The 14,276-nt window shown below is 41.8% G+C and overlaps 1 protein-coding gene across 3 annotated transcripts in view; it reads left to right on the top strand.

Moving 5' to 3' along the window:
• The window catches only part of ALKBH8 (alkB homolog 8, tRNA methyltransferase), an 80,822-nt gene that overhangs the window by 21,197 nt on the left and 45,349 nt on the right, over window positions 1-14,276 (top strand). For all 3 annotated transcript variants that reach the window (XM_026653418.1, XM_026653417.1, XM_024217170.2), the window contains exon 7: window positions 1,142-1,212. In XM_026653418.1, the coding sequence (XP_026509203.1) occupies window positions 1,142-1,212 (71 nt within the window). The remainder of the gene's footprint in view (window positions 1-1,141; window positions 1,213-14,276) is intronic.

The following is a 14,276-nucleotide window of genomic DNA, read 5'->3' as shown; positions in this document are numbered from 1 at the left end:
ACGAATGGTAACCCTAATATAAATACTATCCAGTATCTGTACTGAGTCAAATTCTATCCCTACCTTCTAAGCTTTTCAAGGCAGGGACCCTGACTTCAGTTTTCAAAAATGATTAGTGATTTTGGGAACCTCAGTTTTTGGGTGGCTATCTTTAAATGGGCTTGATTTTTCTGAGGTCACTTTGAGAAAATCAGGCCTCTATAAGGTATTTCAAATTGAAGATCCAAAAATTCAGGTATCTGAAATCTCTATTCACTTTCAAAGATGTAGGCCATTGTCTCTTAGTATGTGTCTGTGCAGTTCCTGGCACAATCAGATCCTGATTGGAGTGTTTGAATGCTGCTACAAAGAAATAATAGATGCACATGTCTTTTATCAGGCTGACCTCAATATATTTCTGAGGGCAGAATTTCTACACTTCATATTGTAACCATGTTGTAACATAGCGAACTTGTTGTAAGAAGCTTAACCTATGTAGTTCTGTATGTGATTAAGTACATTGCTCCTCTTGAAACTAATGGAAGTCAAATACATTTGCATCTGGGGGTAAAATCTGGTTTCTGATATTGGCACTGTATATAGGACTGGCCAAAACAATTAGAACAAAATATTTTCCTGTTGGAAAATGGTACATCGTAAAAATCAAAACTTTCTGCAGGAAGAGATCAATTTTGACAGAAGTTTTGATCAGGAGAATCTAAACGAAATGTTTAATTTGGGGTCAGGTCGACGTTAATCTGTGTGTCTGCCAGAGCAGCTGCAGTGCCTCATTGAAGTTGTATTTCCAAGTCCTTCATGTCCCCATTTTCCCAGCTCTCTGACCAGACTATGTCTCCCATGATGCACTGGAGTCTCCCTGTGGCTGAGCTACTGCAGTGCGTTTTGAAAACAAATGTTGATTTGGGATGAAAACAATTGTTGAAATATCAGAATTTCCCATGGGAGGGGAAGGAAATTCCATTTTTTGATCTGCTGTAGTACTGCACTACACATAGCAGGCATAAAAATGCACGAGGTTACTGTGTTGTAGTTTACATGTGGACAGCTGTGAAAATGGGACTTGGGAGATTTTATTAAAAGTGATGGAATTTCATTATAATTGCAGTGACTATTTATTTATTCTCTGTTTTTTGTGTTATAGGAATTCCTCCTCATATTGATACTCATTCTGCTTTTGAGGATGAAATAATCTCTCTCAGTTTAGGCGCTGAGGTATGCTTAATATTTCTTTTTATATTTTGATGATACTCAATGGACATAAAAGTAAAGATCTGAGTAGATCTTAATAAAAGGTTCAATGTTTTACATGACATTTTTTCTCACTCTTTTGCATCAGATGTCTAGCATGTTAACCTGTAACAATGGTGCGATACCTAAAGGGGTGAAATTCTGGCCCCATTGAAGTCATTGCCATTGACTTCAGTGGGGCTAGGACTTCACCATAGAATAAAATCTTCCATGAAACTGACTGTTTGAAACTACTAGGACTCAATTCTCCATTGCCCTTCCTCAGTTTTATTAGCACCTTCAAAACTCTCATATCATTGCTCCTGTGTATTTCTCTACCTCAATTCTTCCTGTACCATTCCCTCTTCTCTCTGGTCTGTCCAAGCCTCTCTCCTATTATTACTGTGTTTGTTACAGTAGCTCGTAGAGGCCCTATTGGGGTAGACACTGTACAGACACATAGCTAGAGACAGTCCCTGCTCTAAAGAGCTTACATCCGAAACAGACAAGACAGACAAAGGGTGGGAAGAGAAACGGAGGCACAGAGCGGTGAAGGGACTTGCCAGGGTCACACAGCAGGTCATTGGCAAGGCTGGGAATAGAATCCATGTTTTCCTGCTCCTAGTTCAGTTCCCTCTCCACACCCTTTTTTCTGTTCTGCTTTGTAATTCGGTTCTTGTACTGCACTTATCACCGTGGTATGAGAGCATCCGTACCCACTCTCTACTTTGTGCCTTCTGTGCTTCGAACAGCGTCACAACAAACATTGGCTAAGTGCCAACCCCATCTTCCTTCCTATCATTCCTAAATACCTACGTGTTCTGCAGTACTTACATGCATGAACACCCGCACACAACTCCATTGTGCACTACTCCCATTGCTGTATTGTATTCTTTGGGGGAGGGACACTGCATGTATTCTAGCCATTGTTAGTTGCCACATACATCTGCAGTGCTATGTAAATAGCAGCAACAATCCCAATGAGAGCACTAAATTTATATAGCAGTGGACAATAAAGGTCTAATTATCAGTGGGGCCTTGTTCCTGTACAGGCACATTTTATGAACTAATGACTACACACGTGGGTGATGTATGCTGTCACTTGCTCGTTCAGGTACTAGTACACAAAGAATGCAAGTGTGTGCACCTGCAAAGATGCACCTGCCCAAGTGGAGATTGAATTCAGGTAATCAGGCCCTGGAGGTATGAAACTGTAACCTGATTGTTAGCCTGTGATTGTGTTGGTGTGGATAGACAGAGGGAGAGAGGCATAGTCATGCAATCTGAGCACAGAACTGGGAGCCAGGAATTCCTGGGAGTTCTAATCGAAGCTCTGACACTGACTTCCTCTTTGGCTTTGGGCAGGTCGCTTAGGCCAATGTTTTCCAAAGTGTCCGCTAACAGTGGATGTCTCACATGTCTCTAGGACCAGCTGTGAGTATAACATGAGTAGGATCAGTGCATGCTCCCCCATTTTGCCCAGCCCTGTTTTGGAGATCCCCCCCTTTCCTCTAGCCATGGTTTATCTTCATGCCTATTCAGTTTTTGGCCTTGCTTTTGAGGCAGTAGTTTCTATTTTATTCTAATCTAAAATGTTTTTAGGAATGTGGGCATCTGTCCATTAGAAAATGGGCTGAGGCCTTCAGTATATTTTATGTTAAGTCCCTGCAATGGAAATGGCTAGAGGAGAGAGGCTCTGTATCCTCTTATCAGTCCCGTGACCAATCCAGTCCTACCCAATTTATTTTTTTTTAATAGACGCTGAACATTTAGATGTAGGCATTGGGAACAGCCTGTCAGAAAGTTCTGTTCCTGTACAGCCCAAAATTGTAATGCCTTTTGATGATAGACCATTGACACACTTCTCTTATGAAGGTAGCCAAAGTGTATATTTAAGGGCTAGTAAAACAATCACAATGGCCCATAAATTACAGCATTATTTGACAGCCTTCCCTTCTGCTACCTAACTCTTTAAACTTCAGTAATACACATTGTTTGCATATTGAGACCCTCATCTGCATTTAATATATTAATCATGGCTGCAGTAGTATGCACTTAGCTATTTTAGCATTTCTTTGTCTGAGCCCAACAGTGTTCCCCTGCTATTTCCTACGTACAAAAATTATGCCCATCTCTGATGGCGCATTACATTAAAGCATGCTTTTTGTACTCATCTTTTGTTCTCCTTATCCTTTCACGTTTATCTAGCACATTCACTGGGATATGCAGTGCAGTTTTAGTTGTATTAGTCCCAGGATATTAGAGAGACAAGGTGGGTGAGTTAATATCTTTTATTGGACCCATATCTGTTGGTGAGAGAGACAAGCTTTCAAGCCCCACACAGCTCTTCTTCAAGTCTGGGAAAGGTACTCCCAGCGTCCCAGCAAAATGCAAGGTGGAGCAGATTCTCAGACCTGAAGAAGAGCTCTGTATGGCTTGAAAAGTTGTCTTTCTCACCAACAGACATTGGTCCAATAAAAGCTATTACCTCACTCACCTTGTCTCTCTAACATTTACTGGCATGTCCATTTACATCTTTTAATACATTTGCTCCACCTGAATATTGTCTGATTGAACAGGATTTATTCCTGATTTCAGCCTGAGTGTCATTCCCTGTTCTTCTTGGTTCTGACTTGTTATTCCAGTTTGCTTTGCATCCATAATGAAAAAAAATATATAATCATTGTACTGTTAATCTTTCCTTTATTCTTCTCCAAAGGAGAAACATCATACTTTTAAAAAGAATTGCCCTAAAGCTTAGGCACTACCGTAATAAACATGTTAAATACAAAGAAACAGACTAGCAGTCTCTGGTCCACTGTTCTGTCTCTGAGCTGGGCCACTACTACATGCTGTAAAAGAAGGAAAAACATCATACTGCATGTGCATAATTTATGTTTGTACTAAGCCATGGGGCGATATTTCATTCTGACCTCTACCTGATGAACAATTTATACACACATGAGGATTGAGCACCCTTCTAACTTTTATCTTAGCTAGCGCAACTGCAGAATGTTATTTCCATTCATATAAATGGCTAATCTTGTTTTTTGAAATTTGTCCATCGTAGGTTCTTATTGTGTCCCCTCCCCCCCATCACCATAGTATCTGAGCACTTCACAATCTTGAATGCATTTATCCGCACAACACCCCTTTGAAGTAGGGAAATGCTATTATCTCCATTTTACAGATGGGGAACTGGCGCATGGAGACGCTATGTGATTTGCCTGAATCACACAGGAAATCTGTGGTGGAGCAAGGTTTCCCAAGTTCTTGTCTAGTGCCTTAACCAGTGGACCATCCTTCCTCTCAAATCTACAAAGTTATTTACCTCAATAATATCTTGCAACTTAACACACACTGTTCAGTATCTTTCCTTTTCTTACTGATGAATGAGTCCGTCCGGTAGGAAAGTTCTTCAGACCATTCCTTTCTCAGATCAACCTGTGCAAGTCTAATTTGTTTTTGTGATAAACTTAGTAATGATTTCTGCCTCCCATTCTTTGTTTAGAAAGCACTGAAAACAGTTACCCATGCCAGAGGCAGAGTTGTGTTTGAGAGGACAGCATTTAGCAGCTCATAGATCATGCACCTAAATGTTTAAAAAGTAATCCCAAAAAAAGGAAATAGGGAGCCTGATTTTTCCTCTCTGTTGCGCTAGTTTTACATGGCGGCAACTCCACTGGAATCCAGGGTGTGATGCTGTTGTAAGACAGGTAGAATGGAGTAGGGAATCGAGCCCAAGGTGTTTTTCTCCCCTCCCTGTTATTGTGATTACACATGTCTGTATCATGCGGGGAGGAGCAGTACAGAAAATAGTACCTACCACTATTTAAGACAGCACATATCCTCTAGAGAGGTTACAGGGCAGGCTAAACCTGGCCTTGAAGTGGAGAGGCGGGAGCTCAAAGAAGGGAGAGGAGATAGGTTTACAGAACAGCAAAGGGGAGCTGGAGGGATTGAAAGAGAGAAAGACCAGGACGAATCCTGAGATGTGCATAGCACCTTCTGTCTCCCACTGAGCTTCCATGGGAGCTGAGACCATTTGCACCTCGCAGGAAGTGCTCAGCACCTTGCAGCATCGGACTCAACGGGAGCGACCCACATCTCTTGGGCAACTACAGGGTTGAGTGAGGCCACCAAAACGTCCTGTTGGGCTTCCATAGGGCATACCAATCACTATATTCTCCTTGCCTTTAGGAGCTACTACAATATCAATAATAATAATAGGAAGAAGAAGACTGAGCACTGAGTTCAATTTTCCTTTCTTTGCTGAGAAAATGTCACAATAGAAAAAAAAGAGAAGCAGAGGGGATAAAACCAATCCTGAGGATTTAACTGTTCATCCTCCTCTTCCTGAAAGTGTCCATTGTTTGAACAAAATGCAGTGAAACAGGACACAGCAGCTCTTTTACAAATAACTTCCACTGTTTGGGGGAGGCTGTTATTTTCTCTGCCTCCATATGGGGTCTCTAGAGATGCATAAGTTACAGCCTCTTATCGGAAGAGCGTGGCTTCTATTTGAGGCTAACTTTGCAATGATCTCAGAAGTCATGGTTTAAGCTTGTGAAAGGAGTTAGGGTTTCCTTTTGCAGACCTGCAGTGACTGTGAAAGGAGCTTAATAATAAGATTTTCCCTCCTTGAGCTTCCTGATACTGGTTTAATTTGACATTTAACACAGTATCACGAATGAGTCCCAGTTAGCTTCTGATCCATTGTTAAAAAGGTAGAAACATAGGAATTGCGATATCAGAACAGCCCAATGGTCCGTCTCATTTGATGTCTTGTCTTTGACATTGGTGTATTCTGGATGCTTTAGAAGAAGGCATGATAGTCCCATAAAGTACTTAAATGTACTATTGTATAGAACACAGACTATAACTTGGTATTGCGGGACAGCCTTGTTTCCTGACCTTGGATCTCCTACCCTCAATGGTGCAGTGCAGTCCCATTCCCCATCATCCCAAACAGTAAAGTGGAACAGTCTGTTTGCAACAGGCCTCATTTGTTTTGGACAAGGGAAGTTTCAGGATGTTCAGCTAATCAGTCAGATTCATGGGTCAGGTTTAAATAGTGGTGCAGAGAGCTTGTGGTGTCCCTAAACTCAGCCAAAGTCCCACACATCTTAGAATTTCTTCTGGATAGTCTAACTATGGCTTTTAAGGCTCTCAATCTAAAAGAACAATTTGTGGCTTTATCCAGCATCTTGGAAGCAGGGAACACCAGAAAAAGACAGGCCACAGAATCATTAAAGGTATTCATGTGCACTCTGGTCCAACACTGATCCTGTGGGGCATCCTGCTATTAACCTCTTTCTGTGCTGAGAACTGGGGCTATTTATTTCTACACTTTGTTTCCTATCTTTTAATCTGTTTCTAATCCATATGGTGTTAAGACATAGAAGTCGGGAGGACTTTACCCCTCACCCTGTAGTAAAACCAAGATTTCTTAACAGCCTCTTGAGAGGGATCTTATTAGAAGCCTTTTGAAATTCTAGATTATATCTAGTGGTTCTCATTGACCTGCTGCCTTGTTAACTCTTTCTAAGAATTCAGACAAGTTAGACAGACACTACACCTCTACCCCGATATAACGTGACCCGATATAACACGAATTCGGATATAACGCGGTAAAGCAGTGCTCCGGGGGGCGGGGCTGCGCACTCTGGCGGATCAAAGCAAGTTCGATATAACGCGGTTTCACCTATAATGCGGTAAGATTTTTTTGGCTCCCGAGGACAGCATTATATCGAGGTAGAGGTGTATTTACCTTCACGTAAGCCATGCAGTCCCAATTGTATTTTGCTTATCTTCTTTAGATGCCTGCTCAGTTTAATGTTCGCCTGCCTTTTTGTTTCCTTTATTTGTCTTTCACAACAGGCATACAGTATCTTATGGGATTGATTAATTATGAGAGTTTGAACAAAGTTATTCCCTCTTTACACTAACAGCATAACTGTACTAAGTGAAATTGTTAAATAAAAGCAAACATTCTTTTAAAAAGTGTGTTAGAGCCTTTGCACCTCCCTGTAAAAATATCAGACTTAATATTTTAATCACTGCAGTTTAACCTTGAATAAGACCTAGGAGTTAGTTCAAGCTATTGTGCTTGAAATAAGAAGGGTCTGTCTTTACTGCATGAAAAGTCACCTCATCAAACCATTTTATGGATTCCCTTGAGCTTGCAATGAGAATAGCATGCCTTGCATCTGCATAGAACTGCCATCCCAGGCCTTTTACAAGCATTGATTGGATGCTTGAACTGGTGCAGTCTCCAGTCATTTCTTTGCACTAGAGGGGGAAGCCACAAGGGTTGCAGGTGCACTTGTACATCCAATCCTCCTGAATGTATGCCACAACATAGTAGCTCATGGTTGGAAGTAACGAAAAAGCTCCTGCTCCCATCAGCAGTTTTGGGCATCATAAGTGGGGCCCTACCAAATTCACAGTCTATTTTGGTCAATTTCATGGTCATAGGATTTTAAAAATAGTAAATTTCATGATTTCAGCTATTTAAATATAAAATTTCATGGTGTTGTAATTGTAGGGGTCCTGACCCAAAAAGGAGTTGCGGGGAGGAGGGTTGCAAGGGTTATTGTAGGGAGGTTGCGGTACTGCTACCCTTACTTCTGCGCTGCTGCTAGCGGCAGCGCTGCCTTCAGAGCTGGGCAGCTGCAGAGCAGTGGCTGGTAGCGGTTATGGTATTGCCACCCTTACTTCAGAGCTGGGCCCTCAGTCAGCAGCCGCCACTGTCTGGCTTCCCAGTTCTGAAGGCAGCAGCGCAGAAGTAAGGGTGGCATGGTATGATATTGCCACCCTTATTCTGCACTGTTGTTGGCGGGGTGTTGCCTTCAGAGCTGGGCACCCGGCCAACAGCCGCTGCTCTCCAGCCACCCAGCTCTGAAGTCAGTGCAGAAGTAAAGGTGACAATACTGCGTCCTCCCTAAAATAATCTTGTGACCCCCCTGCAACTCCCTTTTGGGTCAGGATCCCCAATTTGAGAAACGCTGGTCTCCCTGTGAAATCTGTATAGTATAGGGTAAAAGCACACAAAAGACCAGATTTCATGGTCTGTGATGCGTTTTTCATGGCAGTGAATTTGGTAGGGCCCTAATCATGGGATAGATGCTTTAAGAATCCCAGAATGCATTGGTGTAATCACAGTTGTAAGGCATGCTGGGTGGATGTGCCAAACAGTGTTGTTTTGTGAACATGCCAAATTGTTGTAGAGTCAAGTAAGGCAACCATTTAATGCAGCCTGCGTTCATGTGACGTTTCCCTTGAATATGTGTGTCCTATATGTCTATTACCAAAGCAATGTCCACTCCACACTGACCTGGGGCCTGATATAAAGCCTGTCGGAGGACAGACTCCTATTCACTTCAATGGGTGTTGAATTTGGCCCTCAGAGAAAGGGAACAAAAACCTATTCCTCAGCTCTGCCTGGGAACATTTGCCATATATTCACTATTTTTAGGCAAGAAAGAAATATTCTATTCAGAAAACATACTCTTTCCAGTTTTTTTGTGTCTGACCGTCTCTTTTTTCCCATTTTTATTAAAGATTCCTGCCATCACCATCATGTCCTACCGTTGCTTCCACTTGATCAGTTATTATTTTCATCTTTGCAGGGTTCCTGGAAGCTCAGGTTCCTCTTTCATATAAATTGTTCAAATGGGACTCCATGCCATAAATTCCTAATCCCCACCTCCCCATTCTTCCTCCCACAACGACATCTGCTTCTGGGCTAACTTCTCACTTAGCCAAAAGATAACTGCAGACACCCAATGTGAGTGACGACATGGCCAAGCATCTATTTTCATGAAAGCCGCTGCAATCTACTTACAGATCTTGCTTCACAGTGAGATGCCATCAAGACAAGCGTTCATACAGAATTGCCCCAAGAATTATGATGCTCTCATCATTTCTCTGGGAACTGTTTGACAGTAATTTGCTGTGAAGCAAGACAGAAGCATCTGATTCTTACCTCACCCCCATCCCACCAGCTATTGTATAAGGTACAAAGCCAGAGTTAAGCTACCAAAACAGCTGAATTTTTAAAGGATGTTTTTAAAAAATATTCTGTTTTTTTTTTTTCCTCCCCGTTTTGGCGAATCTCTCTGAGTCCCTGTTGCCTCTTTACACTTGCTGTGGTATAGTGAATCTTAGAACCTTTCTAAGGTGCCACAAGGACTCCTCGTTGTCTGTGCTGATACAGACTAACACGGCTACCACTCTGAAACTTAGAACCTTTGTTTTCACTGCCAAGGGCCTCACCCGAGAGAGCAGCTGAGGAAATTTGGCTCTCACCTCTCTCCTCTGCAGGAGCTGGTGACATACCCAGGGTACAATCAGCACTGCTGAATAGCGCTGTGTCTCCTCAGTTCTCCAACCTGGGATGCCTTTTACACTGCTTGACTGGTGAACAGCCACTCCTAACCTGTTAATACACAGCCTCCAGCATGTAACGTGCTCTCAGCTACATTGTATTGAGTACTACTAGCTAGCCACTCATGAATTACACTGCAGAAGAACACCAGCAGATTCTCTAATCCCAGACTTCCCCCAGATATGTGCCTCTTGTATGGCCCAGCACACTACTGGACAAAACAAGCTCATATGAAGTCCTCATTTCATCAATGGAAAATGATATGCACCAGCTTTGTTATCCCAAATGGAGTTTCCCACACTCTTTAATCCATACACATTGGTTAGCTAAAACAGTGCAACAAGTTTATTAACTTCAGAAAGAAAAGAAAGATTTTAAGTGACTACAAGTAATAAGGCATGAAGGTCAGGATTGGTTACAAAGAAAATAAACTGAATAAGCTAAGTGAACTTAAAAGCAAAAAGGTTTCTCTCAGCATAAGCTTTGCAGTCGGCTGGCAGCCCCCATCCCCAGTTTAGTTTCTTAAGAGTCATTGATGTCATGAGCAGAGATGAAGGAGGAGAGTGAGGTCAAGCATTTTTCTTCCCTCTTTATAATGCAATTCCCTGTGCTAAAAACATCCTTGCTGAATCATGGTGACAAACAGTCTCTTGTGGACTTGAGGTTTGAATTGTCCTTCAGATGAAATGCAAATTTTTTGTTCACACCTTCTCTGCCAGAGAATGGCCGCTTAAGCAGGTGGTAGTCCATTAACATCTTGCTGGGTTACCAATGTGTCTTTGTCTTTGAAAACTGTGGAAAACTGTGTTTGGGCCTGCTTTTCTAACTTGGAATATGTTACAGGAATGTTATACAGTAAAACTGTATAACTTCACATACGATGTTGGTACACACACTTTATCGGGACAATAATGTTCAGCAGATTATGAGCTTTCAAATGATACCTCACAAGGCATACTTTGTACAGAATTTGTCATAATGCTGTAAAGTGGTGAACATAATGGTATAAACTGTCACAGAGCCCCTTTTCCTAACTTTCTCTTACTGCTCTCACCAACAAACAGCATTGGTGGGCTCATTCCTCTTATTTGCCCATGAATTGTGTTCATAGAATCATAGAGGATGAGGGTTGGAAGAGACCTCAGGAGGTCATCTAATCCAACCCCCTGCTCAAAGCAGGGCCAACCCCAACTAAATCATCCCAGACAGGGCTTTGTCAAGCCAGACCTTAAAAACCTCTAAGCATGGAGATTCCACCACCTTCCTAGGTAACCGATTCCAGTGCTTCACTACCCTCCTAGTGAAATAGTTTTTCCTAATATCCAACCTAGACCTCCCCCACTGCAACTTGAGACCATTGCTTCTTGTTCTGTCATCTGCCACCACTGAGAACAGCCTAGCTCCATCCTCTTTGGAACCCCCCTTTAGGTAGTTGAAGGCTGCTATCAAATCCCCCCTCACTCTTCTCTTCTGCAGACTAAATAAGCCCAGTTCCCTCAGTCTCTCCTCATAAGTCATGTGCCCCAGACCCCTAATCATTTTCGTTGCCCTCCGCTGGATTCTCTACGATTTGTCCACATCGTTTCTCTAGTGGGGGGCCCAAAACTAGACGCAGTACTCCAGATGTGGCCTCACCAGTGCCGAATAGAGGGGAATAGTCACTTCCCTCGATCTTCTAGCAATGCTCCTACTAATGCAGCCCAATATGCCGTTAGCCTTCTTGGCAACAAGGGCACACTGTTGACTCGTATCCAGCTTCTCGGTAATGTTACAGTCTGCCCTGAGTAAGGGGAAGGCTGTAGCTTCACCACTCCAGGAGCAGACCAGAGAATGAATCGTGACTTGATGAGTCACAATCCCTCTCCTGCTCCCTGCTTGGGGAGGGGAGTAAATTAATTCACCACTTTTTCTGGAGTAGCTTACTTCTTCCCCATGCACCTGGGCTGGTGTTTGGAGGAGGCAGAGCCAGGGCTCCTCCCATTCCCTGCTCCTCTCCTAAACCATTTGTTCATCAGGGAGAATATCAAGCAAATACCCCCTGCTCTCCTCCATGCATCCAGAATTGACTAAGGGGTGGAGGGAGACTTAGTGTTGTTCACTACAACTCCATGGAGCTGCTTCACCGGCCCTCAACCCAAGACTTTGGAAAGTGAGACAGTGAAATTGTAATTGGGAAGATTAGGCTAAAAAAGATCCCATCTGATATTGAGTGCAAAGGTACAAGGGGTTTTGAAAAATACACAGTACAGGTGAAATAATCAGGAACCACACCAAAAATCTACCTAAGAGAAAGTGGACTTTTTTTTTTTAAACGCATTGGAAATCTGCTGAGGGTTTTCTGGTCTTCTGAGAAACAATTCCAGCTTCTTACCAAACAAGGAAAACTTCCACAAAATTGCTTTATCAACCTGATATTGAGTTAACAGAGCATTGTTGATTCTTGCCCATTGCCTCCAAGCCTATTTGCTGTTTCTATAGAGTGTCATTCCTATTTTGCATGCTGAGGCAGCATCATTTCATTTCCACTTTGTGGCTGCCTGGCTGTTCAGGTTTTAGTGTGATATACAAATGCATAGATGGAATTTTCCGGTGGAATCACCCCACTTACTAAAGTGTCTTGTTATTCCATAGCTTGTCTTAGAGAATTCTAAGTGTCTTCCATGTAATGGGGAGTATGACTATAGCTAGGTATCCTAAAATGTTCCATACCTTTGGAGGAAGATAAAGTATCATGGAGCCTTTCCACTGGCTTCAGTGGAAGATGGATTGGATCCAGTTTGTGTTTGTTTCAAATGAGATTGAAATAGTACATCTGTATACTTTACAAATAAATGAAACTAGATCCTCTCTCTCTCACTCTCCCCACCCCATGCTTATCACTGATTATATTTTTAGTAATGGGTGTGACGGGTTCGGTCACAGAGACCCCCTTGGGACTGTTACCTGATGTGCTGAGACTACCTCTGAGCCCGTTTTCTCTGCCAGACCCAGGGTCTGAACCACGCCCCCAAAGCTGCAGACTTAACTGAAAACAGCTTAGCAAGTCTCCAGCACCCAGACACCCAGCTCCCAATCGGATCTAAACCCCAAATAAATCTGTTCTACTCTGTATAAAGCTTATACAGGGTAAACTCATAAATTGTCTGCCCACTATAACACAGCTGTTTGCTCCCCCAGGTATTAATCACTTACTCTGGGTTAATAAATAAACAAAAGTGATTTTATTAAGTATAAAAAATAGGATTTAAGTAGTTTCAAGTAATAATAGACAGAACAAGGTAAGTTACTAAATAAAATAAATCAAAATACGCAAGGCTAACTTAATACACTAAGGATCTAGTTATAAATACCAACTTCTCATTCTAAATATTATCTCAGGTACAATCTTTTTCAGACCAACATTGTAGTTTATGGCCTGGGTCCAGCAATCACTCACACCCTGGTAGTTACAGTCCTTTGTTCCAGTTTCTTTTAGGCATCTCTTTGGGGTGGAGAGACCATCTCTTGAGCCAGCTGAAGACCAAAATGGAGAGGCTTCCAGGGCCTTCTATATTCTCTCTTGTGGGTGGAAACCCCTTTGTTCTTCTGTGCAAAATCACAGCAACAAGATGGAGTTTGTAGCCACCTGGGCAAGTCACATGTCCATGAATGATTCAGCTTTTTACAGGCCGACGCCATTGTTTACATGTTAGTTTGAACGTTCCCAGGAAAGCTCAGATGTGGATTGGTGTCTCCCAAAGTCCATTGTTAGTTAAGTACTCCCAATTACTTGAATAGTCCCTTCACAGTATGTTAGCCAAACCTCCCTTCTGTGTTTCCTACAGCAAACACTTCAAATACAAGCATAGAGCCAACGCTCATAACTTCAGATATAAAAATGATACATGCATACAAATAGGATAAATATATTCAGTAGATCATAACCTTTGCAAAGATATGTTACATGGCATATCTAGCATAAATCATATTTCAGTTATGTTATATTTACACTTATAAGCATATTTCCATAAACATATATAATGCTACGTCACAATGGGATCGCCTGTTTTAGGGAAAAATATGAAATCCTAGTTGTGATCTCATAAAAGTTGTGGTAATGGACCAAAACTCAAACAGCTTGCAATTTAAACTGCAGTAAATTTTATACAGCTGTGTATGTAGCTTTTCTCTCTGAAGCCCTAGAATCCAAAACCTTTCTTGGAATGTGGCAGTGCTACATCTGATCTTAGAAATATCCATTTTATCATCTGTTGGTGGACATGTAGTGGATTTTTTAAAAAGAAATCTTAATTTCTGGAAGAGCCTTATTATTAGAAATTATTTTCATTCTCCTTGCTATTTTTGGAAGATCAGTACATGGTGCATGAAATGAAACCCCTGTTGCCTGCCACAAATTAATAGTGAACAAGCTGAACTTTAGGGCATTAGAAGTCATTATCTTTAGCTGTTGCATTTCAGTAATATTTCAGTTCTGGAATTCAATAAAGAAAGCTAATTTCATCTCCTCAGTGATGTCATTCTCTATTGTTATAGGAGTCTATTTTAGAACTGTGATGAATTTCATTTAAAAGTTCACGCATACAAATGAACCCATCATATGATAAAATAAGAACCAGTCACAATTAGTCTTTAAGCAAAGAAACAAGCTTAATTTGTTAAG

This window comes from Terrapene carolina, unplaced genomic scaffold (assembly GCF_002925995.2).
Source record: "Terrapene carolina triunguis isolate 2854851 unplaced genomic scaffold, T_m_triunguis-2.0 Scaffold138, whole genome shotgun sequence".
Classification (NCBI taxonomy): domain Eukaryota; kingdom Metazoa; phylum Chordata; order Testudines; family Emydidae; genus Terrapene; species Terrapene triunguis.
The sequence above is the reverse complement of the archived record's forward strand: the minus strand, read 5'-3'. Positions and strand labels throughout refer to the sequence as shown.